General features: G+C 44.2%; 7 protein-coding genes across 7 annotated transcripts; 5 read left to right on the top strand and 2 right to left on the bottom strand.

Moving 5' to 3' along the window:
* The first annotated feature begins 44 nt into the window (after positions 1-44).
* LOC6494941 (U3 small nucleolar RNA-interacting protein 2) lies at positions 45-1,947 on the top strand. Its single transcript, XM_001959319.4, has 5 exons — positions 45-220; positions 275-1,113; positions 1,178-1,375; positions 1,430-1,566; positions 1,625-1,947. The coding sequence occupies exons 1-5, from the start codon at positions 167-169 to the stop codon at positions 1,861-1,863; spliced, it is 1,467 nt and encodes a 488-aa protein (XP_001959355.1). The 5' UTR covers positions 45-166; the 3' UTR covers positions 1,864-1,947.
* Positions 1,948-2,097: 150 nt separating this feature from the next.
* LOC6494942 (transmembrane protein 177) lies at positions 2,098-3,228 on the top strand. The gene is made up of 3 exons (XM_001959318.4): positions 2,098-2,302; positions 2,362-2,818; positions 2,876-3,228. Exons 1-3 carry the CDS (start codon positions 2,130-2,132, stop codon positions 3,200-3,202), a joined length of 957 nt encoding a protein of 318 aa, XP_001959354.1. The 5' UTR covers positions 2,098-2,129; the 3' UTR covers positions 3,203-3,228.
* Positions 3,229-3,298: 70 nt separating this feature from the next.
* Positions 3,299-5,290, bottom strand: LOC6495670 (Hermansky-Pudlak syndrome 1 protein homolog). Its single transcript, XM_001959317.4, has one exon. It carries the CDS (start codon positions 5,210-5,212, stop codon positions 3,419-3,421), a length of 1,794 nt encoding a protein of 597 aa, XP_001959353.1. The 5' UTR covers positions 5,213-5,290; the 3' UTR covers positions 3,299-3,418.
* A 45-nt stretch (positions 5,291-5,335) lies between these two features.
* LOC6494943 (probable cytosolic iron-sulfur protein assembly protein Ciao1) lies at positions 5,336-6,543 on the top strand. The gene has a single exon (XM_001959316.4). It carries the CDS (start codon positions 5,435-5,437, stop codon positions 6,440-6,442), a length of 1,008 nt encoding a protein of 335 aa, XP_001959352.1. The 5' UTR covers positions 5,336-5,434; the 3' UTR covers positions 6,443-6,543.
* On the bottom strand, positions 6,444-7,446 carry LOC6495669 (DNA excision repair protein ERCC-1). Its single transcript, XM_001959315.4, has 2 exons — positions 6,814-7,446; positions 6,444-6,761 (listed from the first exon to the last, which is right to left on the bottom strand). Exons 1-2 carry the CDS (start codon positions 7,333-7,335, stop codon positions 6,573-6,575), a joined length of 711 nt encoding a protein of 236 aa, XP_001959351.1. The 5' UTR covers positions 7,336-7,446; the 3' UTR covers positions 6,444-6,572.
* Positions 7,447-9,921: 2,475 nt separating this feature from the next.
* LOC6494944 lies at positions 9,922-12,032 on the top strand. The gene is made up of 3 exons (XM_001959314.4): positions 9,922-10,130; positions 10,182-10,966; positions 11,027-12,032. The coding sequence occupies exons 1-3, from the start codon at positions 10,058-10,060 to the stop codon at positions 11,165-11,167; spliced, it is 999 nt and encodes a 332-aa protein (XP_001959350.1). The 5' UTR covers positions 9,922-10,057; the 3' UTR covers positions 11,168-12,032.
* Positions 12,033-13,582: 1,550 nt separating this feature from the next.
* Positions 13,583-17,961, top strand: LOC6494945. Its single transcript, XM_001959313.4, has 3 exons — positions 13,583-13,891; positions 16,385-16,564; positions 17,320-17,961. The coding sequence occupies exons 1-3, from the start codon at positions 13,840-13,842 to the stop codon at positions 17,718-17,720; spliced, it is 633 nt and encodes a 210-aa protein (XP_001959349.2). The 5' UTR covers positions 13,583-13,839; the 3' UTR covers positions 17,721-17,961.
* The last annotated feature ends 910 nt before the right edge of the window (positions 17,962-18,871 follow it).

Raw genomic sequence — 18,871 nt, 5'->3', positions numbered from 1 at the left:
AAAGAGTTGCCAGCTTGTCGTCAGAATGCTGGACCATCAGCTGTTGCCCCAGAAACGGACTAAAAATTACCCAGCGCTTTATAATATGCACGTGGGCTCGCAACGTTTATTTTAGTTTTTTGTTAAGAAATTTGAATTAAAGCCACTCTCAAGGTCTTTTCCCACGATGTCGTCTTCTTTTTTCCTTAAGCCTGGCTCCAAAGCCGGCAAGAAGCGCAAGGTAAGTCCAAATGACCTGAAAACGTAGATGAAACACCTGTAATGTTCTCCATAGAATCCCACAGCAGGAGCAGCAACAACAAAAGGAAAACCCCTCAAAAAAGGTGGGAAACCGGGCAAGTCTGCGAAATCCGGACAATCAGCCGCAGGTCCCGTGCCAAAGAAGCAGCGGCGACCCAAGGAGGAGGACGAGGAGATTGCCAGTGATGATGATGAGTACAACAGCGACGCGGGCGGCAATACGTTGGCATTTTCATCCGACGAAGGCGAAGAGGAGACACCCCAAGACAAACGCCTTCGCCTAGCCAAGCAATACCTTACCGAGATCGAGAAACAGGAAGCTGAGCGAGCGGAAGACAAGGAACTGAGCCAAAGCGTGGAGCAGCGCTTACAAACAGAGTACCTGGATAGCGTTGGTAAACTTCGTAGAAACATTGCCGGTAGTCTAAAGTCCTGTGATGCCAGCCGCGTTCTCAAGCACAAAATACACCACACGCCCATCTGTTCCTTGGCCCTTAGTCCGGATGGAAAGTTACTTTTCGCTGGAGCCAAATCTCAGTTCTTGCTGAAATGGTGCACGGAAACCGGCGAAGTACTCGCGAAATCAGATGTTCTGCCGCATCGGGAGGAGCCGGAAACAGGCAAGAAACGCCGTTCCCATATCATCGCCATCTGCTTGTCTACGGATATGAAGTATCTGGCTTTGGCCGAAGGCGGGCCCCACATCCAAATCTGGTGCCCGCAAACGATGAAACACTTGAAAACACTAAAGGGTCACAGAGACAGCGTAGCGGGACTGGTTTTCCGCAAGGGCACCCACGATTTGTATTCGGCTGCCAAGGATCGATCAGTGAAGATTTGGTCCCTTGATGAGATGGCCTATGTGGAGAGTTTGTAAGTGTATTGCAATTCTTATTTGTGTTTAAAATACTAATAAGCTCTCAATCATTTTCATTAGATTCGGTCACCAGACGGGAGTCACCAGTATAGATGCCCTAAGTCGAGAACGAGCAATAACCGCTGGTGGGTCAGATTGTTCGTTGCGTATTTGGAAGATCACGGAGGAGTCGCAACTTATTTACAACGGCCACAAAGACAGCATTGAATGCGTGAAGCTGATCAACGACGAGCACTTTGTTTCAGGAGGAATGGATGGGTAACTTGAAAATTCCATCATGATGAACATCTTTTAATGGATTTTGTTTTTTAGAGCCGTCAGTTTGTGGAGTGCTTTGAAGAAAAAGCCGATTTGCACCTCTCAGTTGGCGCACGGACTTGGGGAGAACAAGGTGGCCAACTGGCTGACAGCAGTTGCTGTGGTAGTCAACACGGATTTAGTTGCAACAGGTTTGTATAGGTATTGATATATTGTTGAGTCCTTCCTTCATCCTCTCCATACGTTTAGGATCCTGCGACGGCTTTGTCCGACTTTGGCAAACGAATCCAAATGCTCGAAAACTGGAGGAAATTCGAAGCATACCCATTGCCGGGTTCATCAATGGACTGGTATTTAACAGCGATGGAACCAAATTGTATGTGGCAGCCGGTCAGGAGCACCGCTTGGGTCGATGGTGGCGACACAAGGAGGCCAAGAATCATATAGTTGTAGTCGATTTAAAGCTACAGAGCGCGGCTAGCAAATAGGTTAAGTAATAATCATAAGTTGTATAGTTCATGTAACTCGTTACAGCCTGAAAATGTAAAATTAAAAAGATTTTATAGTACGAATTGTTGGCTACTTAATTTTTAAAGGACATCTAAGCTTTAACATAATCTATAATTGTTAATTTAATTATTATTTAAATCGCGCGGGCTAGTGTGACCAGGTGCAGGTTGTTCCTTAAAGAACATTTCCTTAAAAATTTGCTTTTTCTTCCACACTGCGATTACAAAACAACTGGCGTGCAAATATGAAGCCGAAACTAAAATCCGGTGGAGGATTTTTCTCCTTTTTTAAGACTGAACTAGGACGACGACTGGTGTTTTATACGGCAGGAAGCACAACAGTTGCACTGTTTGTGGGAAATTTCCTGCCCCACACATTCGGCCTGAAGTATTACCAGCAGTTTGTGCAATGCTATCAGTGGGTACAAAATAACATTCGATTGGGATCATAAATAATAGCCAAGTGTTCCATTTCAGAAATGGTGTGGAGCGTCCTGTTCCACCGGATGTACAGCAGCGCCTGGAGAAGGCGGAGGATCTGCTAGGACTGGGTCCCTTTGAGCGCAAGTTCGTGAAGCCCTTCACAGTCTTCGGATTCGATCTCTTCCAGGCGGGCACGACCAAGATGCGTTTCGGCGGTGCCGTGGGAATACCCGTTAACTATGGGTACACCAGTCCGGAAGAGATAAAGCGGGCGGATATTCGCTTTAGGGATCAGCAGATCAACTGGAGTTCCCCCAGCGGCAAGCTGTTGGAAGAGGCCATCGTCCTGAACGAAGATGAGCAGGTTTTCGGATTGACTAAAACTGTGCTGCAGCTACAGACCCATCGAGTGTTGCTGAATTCCATATTCCCCAGTGTTAGCTTCCTCATGGTGTACACCATGGGTCACTACCTGAACCTGCGACTTAATCTATTTGCCCGCCATGGAAGTGTAAGCTTGGAAACGTTTCTAGAACACAACAGGTTCTAATATTTCCTTCAATCCTAGATCCGTTTCGTTCTGTACAGCATCCTTGGACTTTTTGGAGTCGGTATGTGGTCCTTTATGAAAGACTTTAACCAGGTCTCCACGGATGCTGATATTGACAAGACACTGGCGTCCATGGGTCCCAAATTTGTAGCTGCTGGGGTCAGCTACTATGATAAGCATTTGAAAAAGAACATTGCCCTGAGGGACCTAATTGGAGACGACACCTACACTGCCTTGGGAAACGAAAACTACTTGTTGCGACAAAAGTCAATGCCATTGACTGCCCGAAAATCGTTCTTTTTGGAGAAGTTGGAGGAACTGAAGAAGGCACCTGAAACCCAATAAATAGGTTATACGTTGTTTTTATTGCATATCATGAAGAATATTTTTTGTATATCTATGAGTAGCCTATAACAATGAATAGTTGTCCATAAAACATAAAATTTTCGCATGGTTTGTCTCCTCAAGGAGCCTCGTGAATTGACTAGAATCGAGCGACATAGCGCTAAAAATGATACATGGAATGTTTACACAAAAATAGTTAACTAAAAAATGGTTAATTTAAAAAGTCTCCTCCCCAACCACATCGCTAATTGTGGCTACCAGTCGTCTGGCGTGCTCCACGGCACAGGTGGCGGTGACCAGGCCCAAATGTATGCAGTAGAGTTCGTAGACCCGCACTTTGGCCGGCGTCAGCTTGGGAAAGCACAGTTCAGCCAAATCATGGTAGTAGTCCATGGTGAGGGCACCGGGCTCTGTCGGTGACTTTTGTCCACTGGCTGCACCCGTTGACAGAAAGTGCTGTTGTAGATCGAGTGTGGAGTTTAAAATGCTACCCGACTGATCTTCAAACCACAGAAAGTATGAGTAGTGGAAGGCCTTGTCCTTCCAAATAACTGTGGTCTGACCCTTCTTTAGGTAACTTCGGGCGATTTCCACCATGCTCCAGAGCTTTGTTTTTGGTACTAGTTGGTTGGGCCGCAAATCCGGAGCCAGCATCTGTCCCTTGCTGCGGTTCACATACATGAAATGCACTAAACCCGGAAAGTCCTCAAGATAAGCATCAATAGATATGTTCCTTGTGGCCTTGACCGCCAAAAACTCGGCAAATTCTAAGAGCTTTGCTTCCACATTTGCTGCCGTATCAGATAGTTGGTCCAGTTCGTGGACACTTGAGCTGTCACAGCAGGCCAGGGTAAAAAGATGTTTCAATTCCTCTCCGAAAGACGGCAGATTGGACTCGATCCTAACGAGAAGCTCGCGTTCAAAGTTCTTAAAGTATTCACTATACATCTTTCGTAGATTCTCCCACTTTGCGGAAAACTTTTTTATGCAATTTTCCAAATCCTCCGGCCTCTGCTTAAGGTATCTCTTCAGAGCCGTCAGAGTTTGGCCCACAAAGGATTCCAGGTTCTCATAGGCGGGCTTTAAAGCATCAGAATCGCCTTGGTGCTGTACGGTGATAATCTTTTGGAAGACGAAAAACGTATCGTAGATACAGCTGGTCAGCGGCATGCTGGAATACTCGATGACCTGCAGCAGGACCTGGTTGCCGTGCAATCGAGAAATGTGCACAATACTCGGGACGCATCCGGAGTTCACATCGTGAGAGACGCCTTGAAGGAACACGGCCACAGCTCGATGGGCTGGCGACTTGGGTGATTGCAGAGCTCGCGACATCAGGCTGAGAAAGAGCAGATCCGAGGCGGCTAGCGGAAGAGCCTGTCGGGTGCTGTTGGCGGCAACCAGTTTGTTGGAAACGATCAGTAGCGCATGGGCCCTAGGGAGACCCGCCTGACGTAGCTGCTCCAGTGTGGCATCCAGCGTTAGGTGAACCGTTCTCTTCAGCTCTGCGTTGATCAGCAGCTTGGGCATGGACTCCAGGAGGTAGGCCTGATCCTCCTGCCACAACAGTGTTTCGTAGCAGTCGAGGCACTGCGTCAAAAGCTCTTGCTGCATGGCACCCGCCTGGGCGGCAAATAGATTGGCTCCATAGCAGTAGCGGGTGAGGGTGATGGCCACACCCATCTGTCGTCCCAGTTGCTCCACGGGTATGTGTCCAATCTTCAGAAAAGTGAATCCAAGCAGTTCCCCGAAAACCAGGTTGAATCCTTGCTCGCACTGGAGGCTGGCATAGGCGTTGTCAAATTGGCACTGCATTATCCGTTGCGAGCCCACAATGGGGCTAAAAATCTGCAGCAATATGTTGCTGTCCACCACGCAACCAGTTTCCTGGACTCCCGCAGGGAGCAAGCCTTGGGCGATTGCCACATCGCTGATCTTTTGTGCTAGCGGGAGATTTAACTTTTGGTACACGACGTCGTTGGCGCTGTTAAATACAATCAATCCGTTCATTTTCTTATCAGCAGCAAATCACAAAAACACAATAGATATTGGAAAGTGTTCAAGTGTTTTCCAACACTTTAAAGTCACTGTGAACAGTCACTGTGATCGAATCACGGAATTTCTACGTTGTCCATCACTGCCATCAGCTGTTACTATGTGCCTAGCGCTTCCTCTTCTTACATGCGCCTTTGTTATCACAAATCGGACAGTGATTTATCTATTTAAGCCGATATGGGACGTCTAAATCTAGAGCACACGCTACAGGGCCACAAAGGACGCATTTGGGGGGTGGCATGGCATCCAAAAGGCAACGTATTCGCCTCCTGCGGCGAGGACAAGGCCATCCGCATTTGGTCTTTGAACGGAAATACATGGACCACAAAAACCATTCTCTCCGATGGACACAAGCGTACCATCCGGGAAATTCGTTGGTCACCATGCGGACAGTACTTGGCCTCGGCAAGCTTTGATGGAACTACCGCCATCTGGTCAAAATCTTCTGGAGAATTTGAGTGCAATGCAACGTTGGAGGGACACGAAAACGAGGTGAAGAGCGTGAGCTGGTCACGTTCTGGCGGCTTGCTGGCCACCTGCTCGCGAGATAAGTCAGTGTGGATCTGGGAGGTGGCCGGCGATGATGAATTTGAGTGCGCTGCTGTTCTAAATCCGCACACACAGGACGTGAAGCGAGTGGTATGGCACCCGACCAAAGAGCTTCTAGCATCTGCCTCCTACGACAATACTATTAAGATGTTTGCGGAGGACGCTCTGGACAGCGACTGGGACTGCGTTGCCACATTATCTTCTCACACGAGCACCGTTTGGAGTATCGACTTTGATGCTACTGGAGAGCGTTTGGTCTCTTGCAGTGACGACACCTCTCTTAAGATCTGGCAAGCATACCATCCTGGCAATGATGCGGGAGTAGCCACTCCCGACAAGCAGACAGTGTGGAAGTGTGTCTGTACAATCTCCGGACAACATTCACGGGCCATCTACGACGTTTCCTGGTGCAAGTTAACGAACTTGATAGCGACTGCCTGCGGCGACGACGGCATTCGGATATTTAAGGAAACCAGCGATTCCAAACGGGATGAGCCAACGTTTGAACAACTTACCGCTGAGGAGGGTGCCCATGATCAGGATGTGAACTCGGTAGAATGGAATCCTGTGGTGGAAGGACAACTAATATCATGCAGCGATGATGGCACCATCAAGGTGTGGAAAATGACCGAGTAGCTAGACTAATGTGTGGTATATTTAAGTGACTTAACAATAACGGAACTTGGTTTTTTGTACAAAATGTCCTAACGAGAAATTAAAGTATTCCCCCGAGAGAATGGATGTGTTTATAACACCAGATGGAAAGCTACTTGCTAAGAAATGGTTCTTGGAGGGTTTTATGTAACTTTTTGGCCTTGCGGGGTCCCAAGCCTATCACCTGGGATAGTCGTTCCTCGCTGGCGGTGATGATATTGCCCAGATTGCCAAAGGTCTGCAGTAGAGTAACAGCGTCTGTTTTGTTCACCGGCTTAATGTTGGTTAGAGCAGTAACCAGCTGAAATATAGAGTTGTTTTTAACCGTACAGCATATATTAGATATTCTTCACCTTTTGATGCGGATTAGACTCTACCCGTTCCATTATCAAGTCGGGTGGGCGCTTCTCAAACTGCTTATAGGTCTCAATAATTTTGCCAGCTTCTTCATGATTCCAGGCCAGCATCATAGTGAGGTCGGCTAGCAGGGAAATTCTTGTTAAACTTTTGAGGGCATTGTGTGGTTCCGGCGTATCCACTTGGACAAGAAGCACTCGCAAGTCGTACATCTTGCCAAGAGTCTTCAGTCGCTGGCAAATGTAATCCGGGTTGAGATTGTGGTACTTCAGCGACAGATACAGAACGCAGGAGGTCCTGCCCACCACGTAGTCTGGCACAATATCGTCCCGGTATTCCAGGGGCACATTTTGGATGGACTTAAGAATGGGATTACCCCGTTGTTTGCTGTGCACCAGGACGCTGTGCGGGTTAGAAGATGGTTTGGCCGTTGCCACAGTCGAGTTGCTGGTACTTGGTGTAGCAGCCATCCCCGCCGAAGTATCTATTTTCGACTGCTTTGCTGAAGTGGGCAACATCGTCTTAATTTCATTAGCGAACCAAAGCAATTGGAAGAATAGTGACCAATCTCCTGTTTGAATATACCACTTTGAAGAACATGGTTGCAATCCAGGGTTGGCGAAATAGGGTTGCCAGGGACGCACAAAACGAAACAGTTTTACTGTGAGATAAATGGAGAATTTTTTTAGTTTATATCCTCTCCTCGAGCAGAATATCTTAAAAGATTTGTAGTTCGATTCCCCATCAATCTGCATCAAAACCTTGGAACGAAATTTTGGATCCATATTTTTCAAGTTTTTGTGGGGGTACCCCTTGTGAAATCCGAGATATCCCCAAATGGCCACTTCCGATGTCTATATCTTTCCCAATTTCCAGCGGAGTACCTTAAAAGATTTGTAGTAGGATTCCGCACCAATCTGCATCAAAACCTTGGAACGAAATTTTGGATCCGTATTTATCAAATTTTTGTGGGGGTACCCCTTGTGAAATCCGGGATATCCCCAAATGGCCACTTCCGATGTCTATATCTTCCCCAATTTCCACCCGATCATGGAGCGGAGTACCTTAAAAGATTTGTAGTTCGATTCCCCATCGATCTACATCAAAACCTTGGAACGAAATTTTGGATCCATATTTTTCAAGTTTTTGTGGGGGTACCCCTTGTGAAATCCGGGATATCCCCAAATGGCCACTTCCGATGTCTATATCTTTCCCAATTTCCACCCGATCATGGAGCAGAGTACCTTAAAAGATTTGTAGTTCGATTCCACACCAATCTGCATCAAAACCTTGGAACGAAATTTTGGATCCATATTTTTCAAGTTTTTGTGGGGGTACCCCTTGTGAAATCCGAGATATCCCCAAATGGCCACTTCCGATGTCTATATCTTCCCCAATATCCATCCGATCATGGAGCAGAGTACCTTAAAAGATTTGTAGTTCGATTCCGCACCAATCTGCATCAAAACCTTGGAACGAAATTTTGGATCCGTATTTATCAAATTTTTGTGGGGGTACCCCTTGTGAAATCCGGGATATCCCCAAATGGCCACTTCCGATGTCTATATCTTCCCCAATATCCATCCGATCATCGAGCGGAGTACCTTAAAAGATTTGTAGTCCCATTCCCCATCAATCTACATCAAACCCTTGGAACGAAATTTTGGATCCGTATTTATCAAATTTTTGTGGGGGTACCCCTTGTGAAATCCGGGATATCCCCAAATGGCCACTTCCGATGTCTATATCTTCCCCAATTTCCACCCGATCATGGAGCGGAGTACCTTAAAAGATTTGTAGTTCCATTCCCCATCAATCTACATCAAAACCTTGGAACGAAATTTTGGATCCATATTTTTCAAGTTTTTGTGGGGGTACCCCTTGTGAAATCCGGGATATCCCCAAATGGCCACTTCCGATGTCTATATCTTCCCCAATTTCCATCCGATCATCGAGCGGAGTACCTTAAAAGATTTGTAGTTCGATTCCCCATCGATCTACATCAAAACCTTGGAACGAAATTTTGGATCCATATTTTTCAAGTTTTTGTGGGGGTACCCCTTGTGAAATCCGGGATATCCCCAAATGGCCACTTCCGATGTCTATATCTTCCCCAATTTCCATCCGATCATCGAGCGGAGTACCTTAAAAGATTTGTAGTTCGATTCCCCATCGATCTACATCAAAACCTTGGAACGAAATTTTGGATCCATATTTTTCAAGTTTTTGTGGGGGTACCCCTTGTGAATTCCGGGATATCCCCAAATGGCCACTTCCGATGTCTATATCTTCCCCAATTTCCATCCGATCATCGAGCGGAGTACCTTAAAAGATTAGTAGTTCGATTCCCCATCAATCTACATCAAAACCTTGGAACGAAATTTTGGATCCATATTTTTCAAGTTTTTGTGGGGGTACCCCTTGTGAAATCCGGGATATCCCCAAATGGCCACTTCCGATGTCTATATCTTCCCCAATTTCCACCCGATCATGGAGCGGAGTACCTTAAAAGATTTGTAGTTCCATTCCCCATCAATCTACATCAAAACCTTGGAACGAAATTTTGGATCCATATTTTTCAAGTTTTTGTGGGGGTACCCCTTGTGAAATCCGAGATATCCCCAAATGGCCACTTCCGATGTCTATATCTTCCCCAATTTCCATCCGATCATCGAGCGGAGTACCTTAAAAGATTAGTAGTTCGATTCCCCATCAATCTACATCAAAACCTTGGAACGAAATTTTGGATCCATATTTTTCAAATTTTTGTGGGGGTACCCCTTGTGAAATCCGGGATATCCGCAAATGGCCACTTCCGATGTCTATATCTTCCCCAATTTCCACCCGATCATGGAGCGGAGTACCTCAAAAAATTTGTAATGGGATTCCCTACCAATCTGCATCAAAACCTTGGGACAGAAATTTGGATCCAAAATTTTCAAATTTTTGTGGGGGTATAAAAATATACATAAAAATTGGATAAAACTGATTTAAATTTTTTTTTTGCAAGAGAGCGTTGCCAGAATACTCCCTTTTCAAATTTGATACAGTTTTGGAGCAACTGAAGCATTTCAACGATCTGGCAGCCCATTTAACAGATGTGGCATCCCTAATTTTTTCAGTGACCCCTGAACTATAACAACTTGGGTCAATGTTGGTCAACGAAATCTGAGTCCCGATAGGGATATAATTAATTGTATATTCCTGGCCACTCTGGCACACTATTGTTCCAGTGCCAAAATGGTCAATTTGTGTATCAAAACAGTTTGGCCACTGGCGCTATTGGTGGGCCTTACTAGTGCCTACAAAAATGGTAAGTCCTCGTTTGTTCTACGACGCATTGAATGCTAATCCCTTTTTCCAGTGCGTCTCCAGGATAACATGTGCTCAGACAAGCTAATCTACACACTGGCCAAGCCTTTCCGTGGCGACCCCACACTGCGACTGGAGTTCGATGATGACTCCGGATCAATTGTAACACAGGCTTGGAATGTAACACTACCCCACGGCCATGGGGGTAATAGGATAAAGTATGACTGCCAGTTTAGAGTAGTGACTAATGAGCGCCCGCCGCGAGGAATTTACACCATCATAACACGGCTCAAGTTTCGGCGGGATCCAGTGACGAATAAGTGCATCGACTATATCCAGTTCAGCAGCGGAAATCGGTCGCCCAGCGAGCGCATCTGCACGGACATCTCCATCGATGGGCCCGCCGGACGGCTAATCTTTGACCAGCGGGACCGTGAAGTTAATGTGCACATATTTATCGACAAAGCGAGGCACATTCTCGGCGACCCACTCGAACTGCGAATGGTTCTCACTGCCCACTCCGAGTGCCAGTTCAACGGCGACTTCCTGTGCGATCCCAATGACCAGTATTCGTGCATTTCGAGGCACTTTGTGCGGGACAACATCACCAATTGCCTGTATCCATGTCGCGATGAGGGCACCTGCTTCCATGATGCTGTGGTGCCAGAAGAGTACGACACGGCCAATGTGGCCATTTCGGCGCTGACATCGCTTATCTTTACCATGCTGGGCGTGGGTTTCTGCGTGTGGATCTGTTGGAAATATTGGAACTGCATTACAGTGCAACAGCGGGCACACGAGGCCTCCGCCGCACGTTTCGATCAGCGACGGGCAAGGGTAAGTGGGTGCACTTTAGTTGATCCTTATCATAATTTAATTGTTCATATTTGTTTCCAGTCGGATGTACCCACAATAGAGTTGCCCTCAGCTGCGCAGTACGACGACGGTGTACTGTCCGAGCACGATTCCCAACACCAGCATCCAGCAACACCGAAGGATCTGCCACCTAGTTACGAGTCCCTTTTCCCGGACAGATAAAGACTTGCGACAGGATTAGTTCCGATTTGTGCCAGATCAGCAAGTACTTGGCATCGCACACTTGTTGTATTAGTCCTATTAGGTAATTTTATCTCTCTAAACAGATCAGCATTCCATGTAAATATGTTAGGACTGATTTTATGTTTTGTGATTAGCGTTAGCGATCGAACGTCTATTTTGTCAATGTGTTCACTACGAACCGATTCCGAAATACTCTTACTGAGAATCTCCATATTTTTACTATTGTATATATTTAAGTTTTATGTTCTTCAAAACGAGTATTATGAATGTTTATCGTGCAGCTGTTAAATCTGCCTTTTGGCAAGTCGAATTGTTTACACACTGATGAATTCTCACAGAAGGTATATGTACACACAGAATACTCTACAAAATGTATCAATTATTTATCTAAGCAAAAAAAAAAATTATTGATAAGTAAGCCACAATGTACTCGTCACTGTATTAGCTAGCGTAAATATTCCAAGGTCCAGGCGTTCCATCTGAAAGGCCAGAAAGCAATTGGCCAAGTATTCCATATAGTTGTACCTGTTTCTGTACTGCATAGACGTATGTTATGTATACCACGCGCTTGTAGATGTCTTTGTTGTGAGCTGGGCCGAAAGTGTCAATTGTTTAATCGAGATTGTCGAAATAGAAAAGAAATTATATTAGTAAGCACCTGTGCTCATGAGATATGTATGAACTACAGTATTTACTCCAAATATGTAACTGCAATGAAAATGGAGAGATCCAAGCGAAGCAGCACGTTTGTGGTCAGTAGGTATTAAGCCAATTAACTCATATGTATACACACGCAACTCACTCAAATACGTATTAACTGATAAATAAACCAACTAAATCTCAAGTCGACCATGTCGAAAGTACAGGGGGGAAAGTGCCTTCCTCTGGCGATCATCCTCCTGGTGGCCGGGTGCTGGGTTTCATCACATGGTGACACACATCATGAATCAGCACGTGCCTTATCCGAAAAAAACCAGTCGGCCAGGCCATCCCCCCCTTTCATTTGGCAGAAACCAATTATTGGTCACGATTAGGTGGGGTAAGTTGTTTCTGTTGCCACTGCGTCATCTTCGGTCTAATCAATTTCTCGGGTTTCTAACGTCACCGACTTTGATTTTCCTTTGTTACCAACAGATAGATCGCATCCAACGGATGCGGCACGTGCGGGGTCATATGGCCGTTGACTCGGAGCAATTGACCAAACTGGTTATGGCTGCGAACCAGCCATTCTGGCCAATCTGTGTCCCCGTTCAATGTCAGGCCACAATTGTCCAATTGCCTTGGGGGCCGCGGTGTGTGCGAATCAATTAGCGATTGCTTGGTCCTCTTGGCAACCGGTAGCTGGTCTAGACATCCCCCTATATAACGCCCAGGTGCCAATTTTAACACGCATACAATGGGCCGAAACGATCGATCGATATATCCATCAAGTTCAGGGTCACACGCATCAAATGGCCAATTGCGAGTCATAATCTCCTCACAATCTGATTTTGGCCTTTAATTTGGTCAAGTAGCCCGATAAGAAGTTCCATCATCGATCATCCGGAGTCAAGAAACTGTCCCATATCGTAGAAATATCACTCAATCTTCGTTCTGATGCTCGATAGGCCCCAAATCTTGAAATTCACATTGCATATTAGCGTCTTGGGAGTGGGGGGCGTGTAGGTGCGAGTTGGCCGAAACGATCACGCCCAAAAATAACCCTAATCGAAGCGGCACTTCGGAGATTTCTGGGTTTCTGCGGAGACCCAAATGTATATTTTTAAAACAAACTGTTAAGTGGGACCTTAATTTAAATTCAAACCAATATACAGACACGATTTAACGGAGTATATAAGATCAAAAATAAACAAAAATATTTGCAAATTTGAGGCATAAAAGGTATTGATTTTGGAAGATGTCTTATCAATTGATCGTTTTCAGGAGTGATAATTTTAACAAGTCAATATAATAAATCACATAAATATTTTCCAATTAATTAATAATAAGGGGGCTTAATGGCGCAGTTCCTTCAGCATCCTAAATCGAAACAGAATATCGAATTTGGACGAATAAATGTCAATAGCTATAAATAGCTTATAAACTTTAAAAGCTCTAGTATTTAATATTGTTGCGAAAAAAACCGCAGAATCCAGAGCCAAGCCCTGGGACACCTCCAGCCATTCATGGGGTTTGCGGTGGCGACAATCGCACCTCTGTTTGATGTTTTGGCCAGCAATTAGATACGCCGCTCTAACCAATAGTTGGAATTACTTTCACGCCAAGCGGAGAGCGGGAAGCAGCCGTCGAGACCGCGTGACTCATACGCACGGGGGGCCACACAAAGACGCAGAGGAAACACGGCAAAAAACGGCAGAAAAAACGAATCAGCAAGACCAGCTCTAACTAAAAGTTGTGGGCAAAGCAAGCGACTGGTTCAGTCTGCGATACACAGTCGAAGCTGCAAGATCGATCCGCCGGAACAGCCGCCTGGTCCCTGTACCCGTGTGCCCAAGTTCAAGCCCCGTGCCTCCAATCCCGAGTCAATTGCCGGTGTTCGCTGCAATTCCTGAGTGAAGTGAACGATTTATGGAAATTTATTGATTGCCATTCAGGCCGACAAGTGTGTGAATAAAAATAAAAATAAAAACAAACAACTGAATACCTTTAAAATGGAATACAAGCGACCAGCTCCGATCCAGACAATGCTGTTAATTATGATAGGTGAGTCTCTGAGTGCCAGCCAGGCCTTCTCAACCCATCATATGAACAGATATACAATAAATATGTATAAAAAAAACATAAAAGCCAGTCTCCGACGAGCATATGCTAATTATGTGAACGCGAACTTCTACAATCCCTCGCTGATTGCAAATAATTAAACCATGAATTAACATTTTCTGGTTATTTATTGGACAGAGATTCCTTGATTGATTTTCCCTACCCTATAATTGAACTTTACTATCTACTAAATGGCGTCTTTACAAGTAATCCCAGAGCAAGTATACGTTGTATTATCCAGTTAAGAGCTCCTTAAACCCGTAATCCCCCAATGTCTTATCAGTCAAGTCTTAATAATAATTACCGAAATGACTGTTTGAGCAAGTTGAGCCGTCATGACCATATCCAGACATCGTAAACCAGTTAACGAAGTCTTTACGAGGCCCGTCATCTGCTAATCTCCGGTTGATAAGATCTCCGGTTAGGTGACATGTGATCGTCTAATAAATATCATAAAGGCAATAGCCAGTGTCCTCATTTTGGGTGTCATTTTCCAAGAAGAAGGGGGATCGCCATTTCCCGGCCTATATGGGAACCGGTTAAACGGCAATCCCCTAGTTCTAATGCCTAATGACGTTATTAAGTGAGGTGTTCCATTACCTGGCTAAGTGGAAACAATGGCTACAAATCACGGAAATTCCCAAAAATCGTCTTTCTTAAGTAGAAAGCCAGTTCAAGGTAAACGGAGTTCGTTTTTATTTGTAATTGGAATTTACATTTAACTCGAGCATATAAAAGGGAGACATTGATACGGGTACCAACTCTGAAATTCCGTCAGCACCATCGGCTTCATTTGCACAGGTGCTGGCCCTGCCCCACCACTTGCACCACTGGAACTGCTGACGTTGAACAGAGCACGTTTTGCCATTAGTAGCTAATTAGAATTTAATTGCTAATATTTTGTTTTTGCCGCTAGTCTTGGTATTTGAGCGTGTCGCGGGGTGTTTGCACGCGCTTTCCTGCCACCTTATCAGCGCCCACTTGCCACTCCATAAATAAGTTACCCCCCACTACTCCAAATAATTTATATCCATTAAATTCTTATGACTAAAATTAACACACCTCTTTATATTTAGATTTTGTTGTATAAAGTTTCTACCTAGAACCGTATATCAAGTGCGTGTAGAAGTGGAGCAGGGTTGTTGGGTTGATTGTAGAGACTTACAAATAAATCTTGACTGTTTGGACCAACAAGATAATATTTGTATTTTTATCAACATGGAAAATATTATGATAAGAGGAAAGATTCCATTCATCTCCTCGGGAATTTGCCTCGGGATCTGAATTTTCACATGACTGTCTAGCTTTCTGCTGAGAAAAGATTCCCTTCCCAGTTTAATGACTATTTTGATAATGTTTTTAACCAAAAATAACTTTATTTTGCCATTTATCTATTTTTAAATGATTTGTCTTGACAACAGGGCGTATGCGTTATTTCACAATCAGTTCCGAAACGCTTCTCCAGATAGACCCCCAAAATAAGTTGTTGTGGGAATGACGGGCTGCCTCTGACGTCCCCAACCTAGGTCAACAATTTTTGTGAGATTGCGAGACTGAAGTTTCATCAGTTTTGTGGTGAAATTGATAGGCCGAAAGGGGGCCGCAATCAAGTAATTATTGACAGACATTGTAAAGATACACTTTCTGAATAATGATTGTGTGCCGTGTGCTGTTATGGTTCCGCACCCAACCAATAAACGTGTATGGTTGGTAAAAAAAATTAAAATTGAAGGCTCACACCACCTTCCTTGATTAAATATGGCCACCGAGAAAGAAGTGTGCAGAACGTTGTCTTGTCATCGAATGGTGTTATTCTTTTTGAAATGATAAAGAAAACGCAACATTTTATTGGCGGCAGCTTAACTGGCTTTATGATGTTTGTGTTTTGATGGCGAAAAATATTTTCCAAGTCGGTTCTGAAATGGTAAACAATCTCGGGATAACACCTACCTCACTACACTCTGCCGGCTAAAGAATATTTCTATCCATATCTGACTGGGAAATATCCCAAAAAGAAACCTCAGACACTGAGTCGTCGTTGGGCACTCTTATCGTCAAGTGGTGAGGTGGTCGTAAACTTAACCACTAGATTACCACTAGACCTGCTTAATTAACGATTCATTTATGGGGGGAACGCCTCTCTAGAAGTGTCTATTTTTAAACCGTCTTATCAGTCCAGATTGGAGTTGTTTTAATGATGGTACTGGGCCTAGCAATCTCCCACCTGAAATTCGGAAAGAAAATCTATGCCGTCGCATGGCGGAAAGATAAGCTATCTAGGATCGTATTCAGTGAGCTCACCGCTCCGTCTTGATTTCCAGATATCGCCACTAATACCTCCCATCCGCTCCGTTCCCTTCCATTCCATTCACCGATTCCCATTCGATTCGATGCGGTTTTGGTTTGGTTCGGCGTGGTTATTTCATTCCATTTCAGTGCTCATCGCCAGCTCGGGCAGCGTACACGGTCAGTCCTATCTCTTCAGCCTGGAGAACTTCCTGAACGAGTCTTCCCGCCAGCAGCCCTATAACCTCACCTCCTCAAACGGAACTTCGGATGCGGACCTCTTTCCAGATACCATTACGAACAACACCCGGATAATTGTCTACAAGAACAGTGAGTGTCCTTTCTTTCCCTGTGAATTCTGAATTTAAGTTTAACTCCTGTAGGAGGAACTATATATTAACTAAAATTGATACCGTATGGTAACCTTCATTATCCGTCAATAACAAATTTGAACAGATAAAGTCTGATAAACCTTTGTTATTATACACTAGTGACTTTTAACCTATCTTATCATATTCAAATTTGATCAGTTTAGATAATTCGTGTAAATATGTAACTCCACTAGTGTTTACCTCTAGAACCTGATAGAATTTAAATGGGAAACATCCCATATGAATTAATGACAGTGCACACAGCATCTCATGTAAACATTTCTACGAAAGTTCAAGAAGCCTTTCCTGATCTTGGTTTCATAACCAAGGTAATAGCTCTATTATACCAGCAACCCTTAGAGTCAGCAATCAAATCCACATTTCTGTTTAATTGCTGGGCTTTCAACTTTGGCTGAGAGACCCAACCGATCGAATTTCGCATTTGGCCATTAGCGTAGTTCGATGACGAGACAGTTATGCGATTCTAGCAGTTTCGTCATAAACTTTATTGGCCCCCAGACCCCTAATTCGTGACTGGAAGCACAAAACAGCCATCAACAATCCGAGTGGATGATAACCAGAGTGTAAGAGTACTGAAAAATTAGTGTTATTTTGTTAAATTATTTTATTGGTTGGTTTATTTTAATGTTAAATGTAAACATGAGCTGTCTGCGGTTTAAATTTTATTAATTTTAATGTATTCTTTCATTTCAGCCGTCGTCGAGTCATCCAACGATCTATCCCAGACAGCAATGGATGTGATCACAATTGTGTGGTATGTGGCCACCTTTCTGGCCCTGGCTGCCTTCTTTATGTTAATGGCCTGCTCGGACCGTCGCTGCCGTGACATGCGTCGTCGTCCAGCTGGAGGACAGTCCACCGAGGGATTGAGGGCGCCGCCAACCCCCTCACCATCGTACAGTGAATTCGCCCCACCCAGCTATGATACTGTCATCAAAATGCAGCATGCGGCCAAGACGAGCGTGTTTGTTATACCATTCAACAGCAAGGGCGGTGAACTTAGTGCCCCGCCTGCCACACCGCCGCCGCCACCGACACCTGCAGTTACCTGTAGTGTAATTACAGTTAATGAACTGCAAAAGTCGGCCAACTAACCGATAAGCAGCAGGTGACGACATTGAGTTTCGACCTGAGTTTTTGCCAACCACCCATCTCTGTGATATTTGCTGTTTTACGGCAGTTAGCCAAGTATTTGTTGCCGTAGGATTACCCTAAAAAAAGACTGACAATGAAAGATATCTGTTTGTGCATATGCATTCAAATGCCAGTTCAACTGAAATTAGATGAATAACTAAGTAATATAATAAATAATAAATATAAAAAAATGTAAAAGCACTCATTCAAAAGTGATTCATGGTGGGGATTTTTATGGTTTATAAGAAATAGGGAGTTTTGATCCAAAAGCTAGCGATAAGCTTTTTTCCAACCTCCAAACACAAGGAGCTTGGATGAGCTTTTATTGTAAAAATCTTTGATAAGAAGCTTTTTATTCCAATCTGGCAACGTTTTCTTCAAGTTTTCATAAACTTTGGCGAAAGCTTAAAAGCCGTTTAATTAAGAAAGTTTGAAAGTGTTTTGATCGAACAAAACACAACAAAAAATGTTGGAACCACCTGTTGCAATAATACTACAAATTAATATAATATTTATAAGTGAGGATGGTATTTCTGGTGCAGGGATAATTGTATCCACATAGAACATGATCCTTTTCGGGCATACTTTCCCTAAAGAAACGGTTATCAAGGTCTTGAGAAATCAAAGTCTGAAGATATATATCATTGTGATACAATAAATAGTCCTTCAAGATCTTCTCGATGAAGTTCTCTTATTTCTGTTAAATAAATTTTGTGGGGAAGGCCTGTTCATAACAGATAACCACCGAGTTCAGGGGAATTTTGTGCTGTGGGGCTCCCACTTGATTTCAAAAGGTAAATATTACATTATCATCAGAGGATCTGGAGTCAGATTCAGATGATTAATACCACTCCAGTCAACCTTAATAAAAAAAGGTCAACGAGTTTAAGGTATATTTATCTATCTGGGTGCATCTCAGAATAGTGATAAAAATATGGATAAAATAAACAATCGAAGGTCAGACATTTAGTTCATTCATTGGTTCGCTTCCACTTAATTTTCATTCTAGCTTCTGTTGTTTAGATCCAATGAAGGTAACACATCTGGCAGCGGGTTTCCAAAAAAAACAACAATGTTTCTGGGGCAATGCGGCGTATGCGTAATATATTTT

This window comes from Drosophila ananassae, chromosome 3L (assembly GCF_017639315.1).
Source record: "Drosophila ananassae strain 14024-0371.13 chromosome 3L, ASM1763931v2, whole genome shotgun sequence".
NCBI lineage: Eukaryota > Metazoa > Arthropoda > Insecta > Diptera > Drosophilidae > Drosophila > Drosophila ananassae.
Note: the sequence above shows the minus strand (reverse complement) of the source record. Positions and strands in the feature narration are given on the sequence as shown.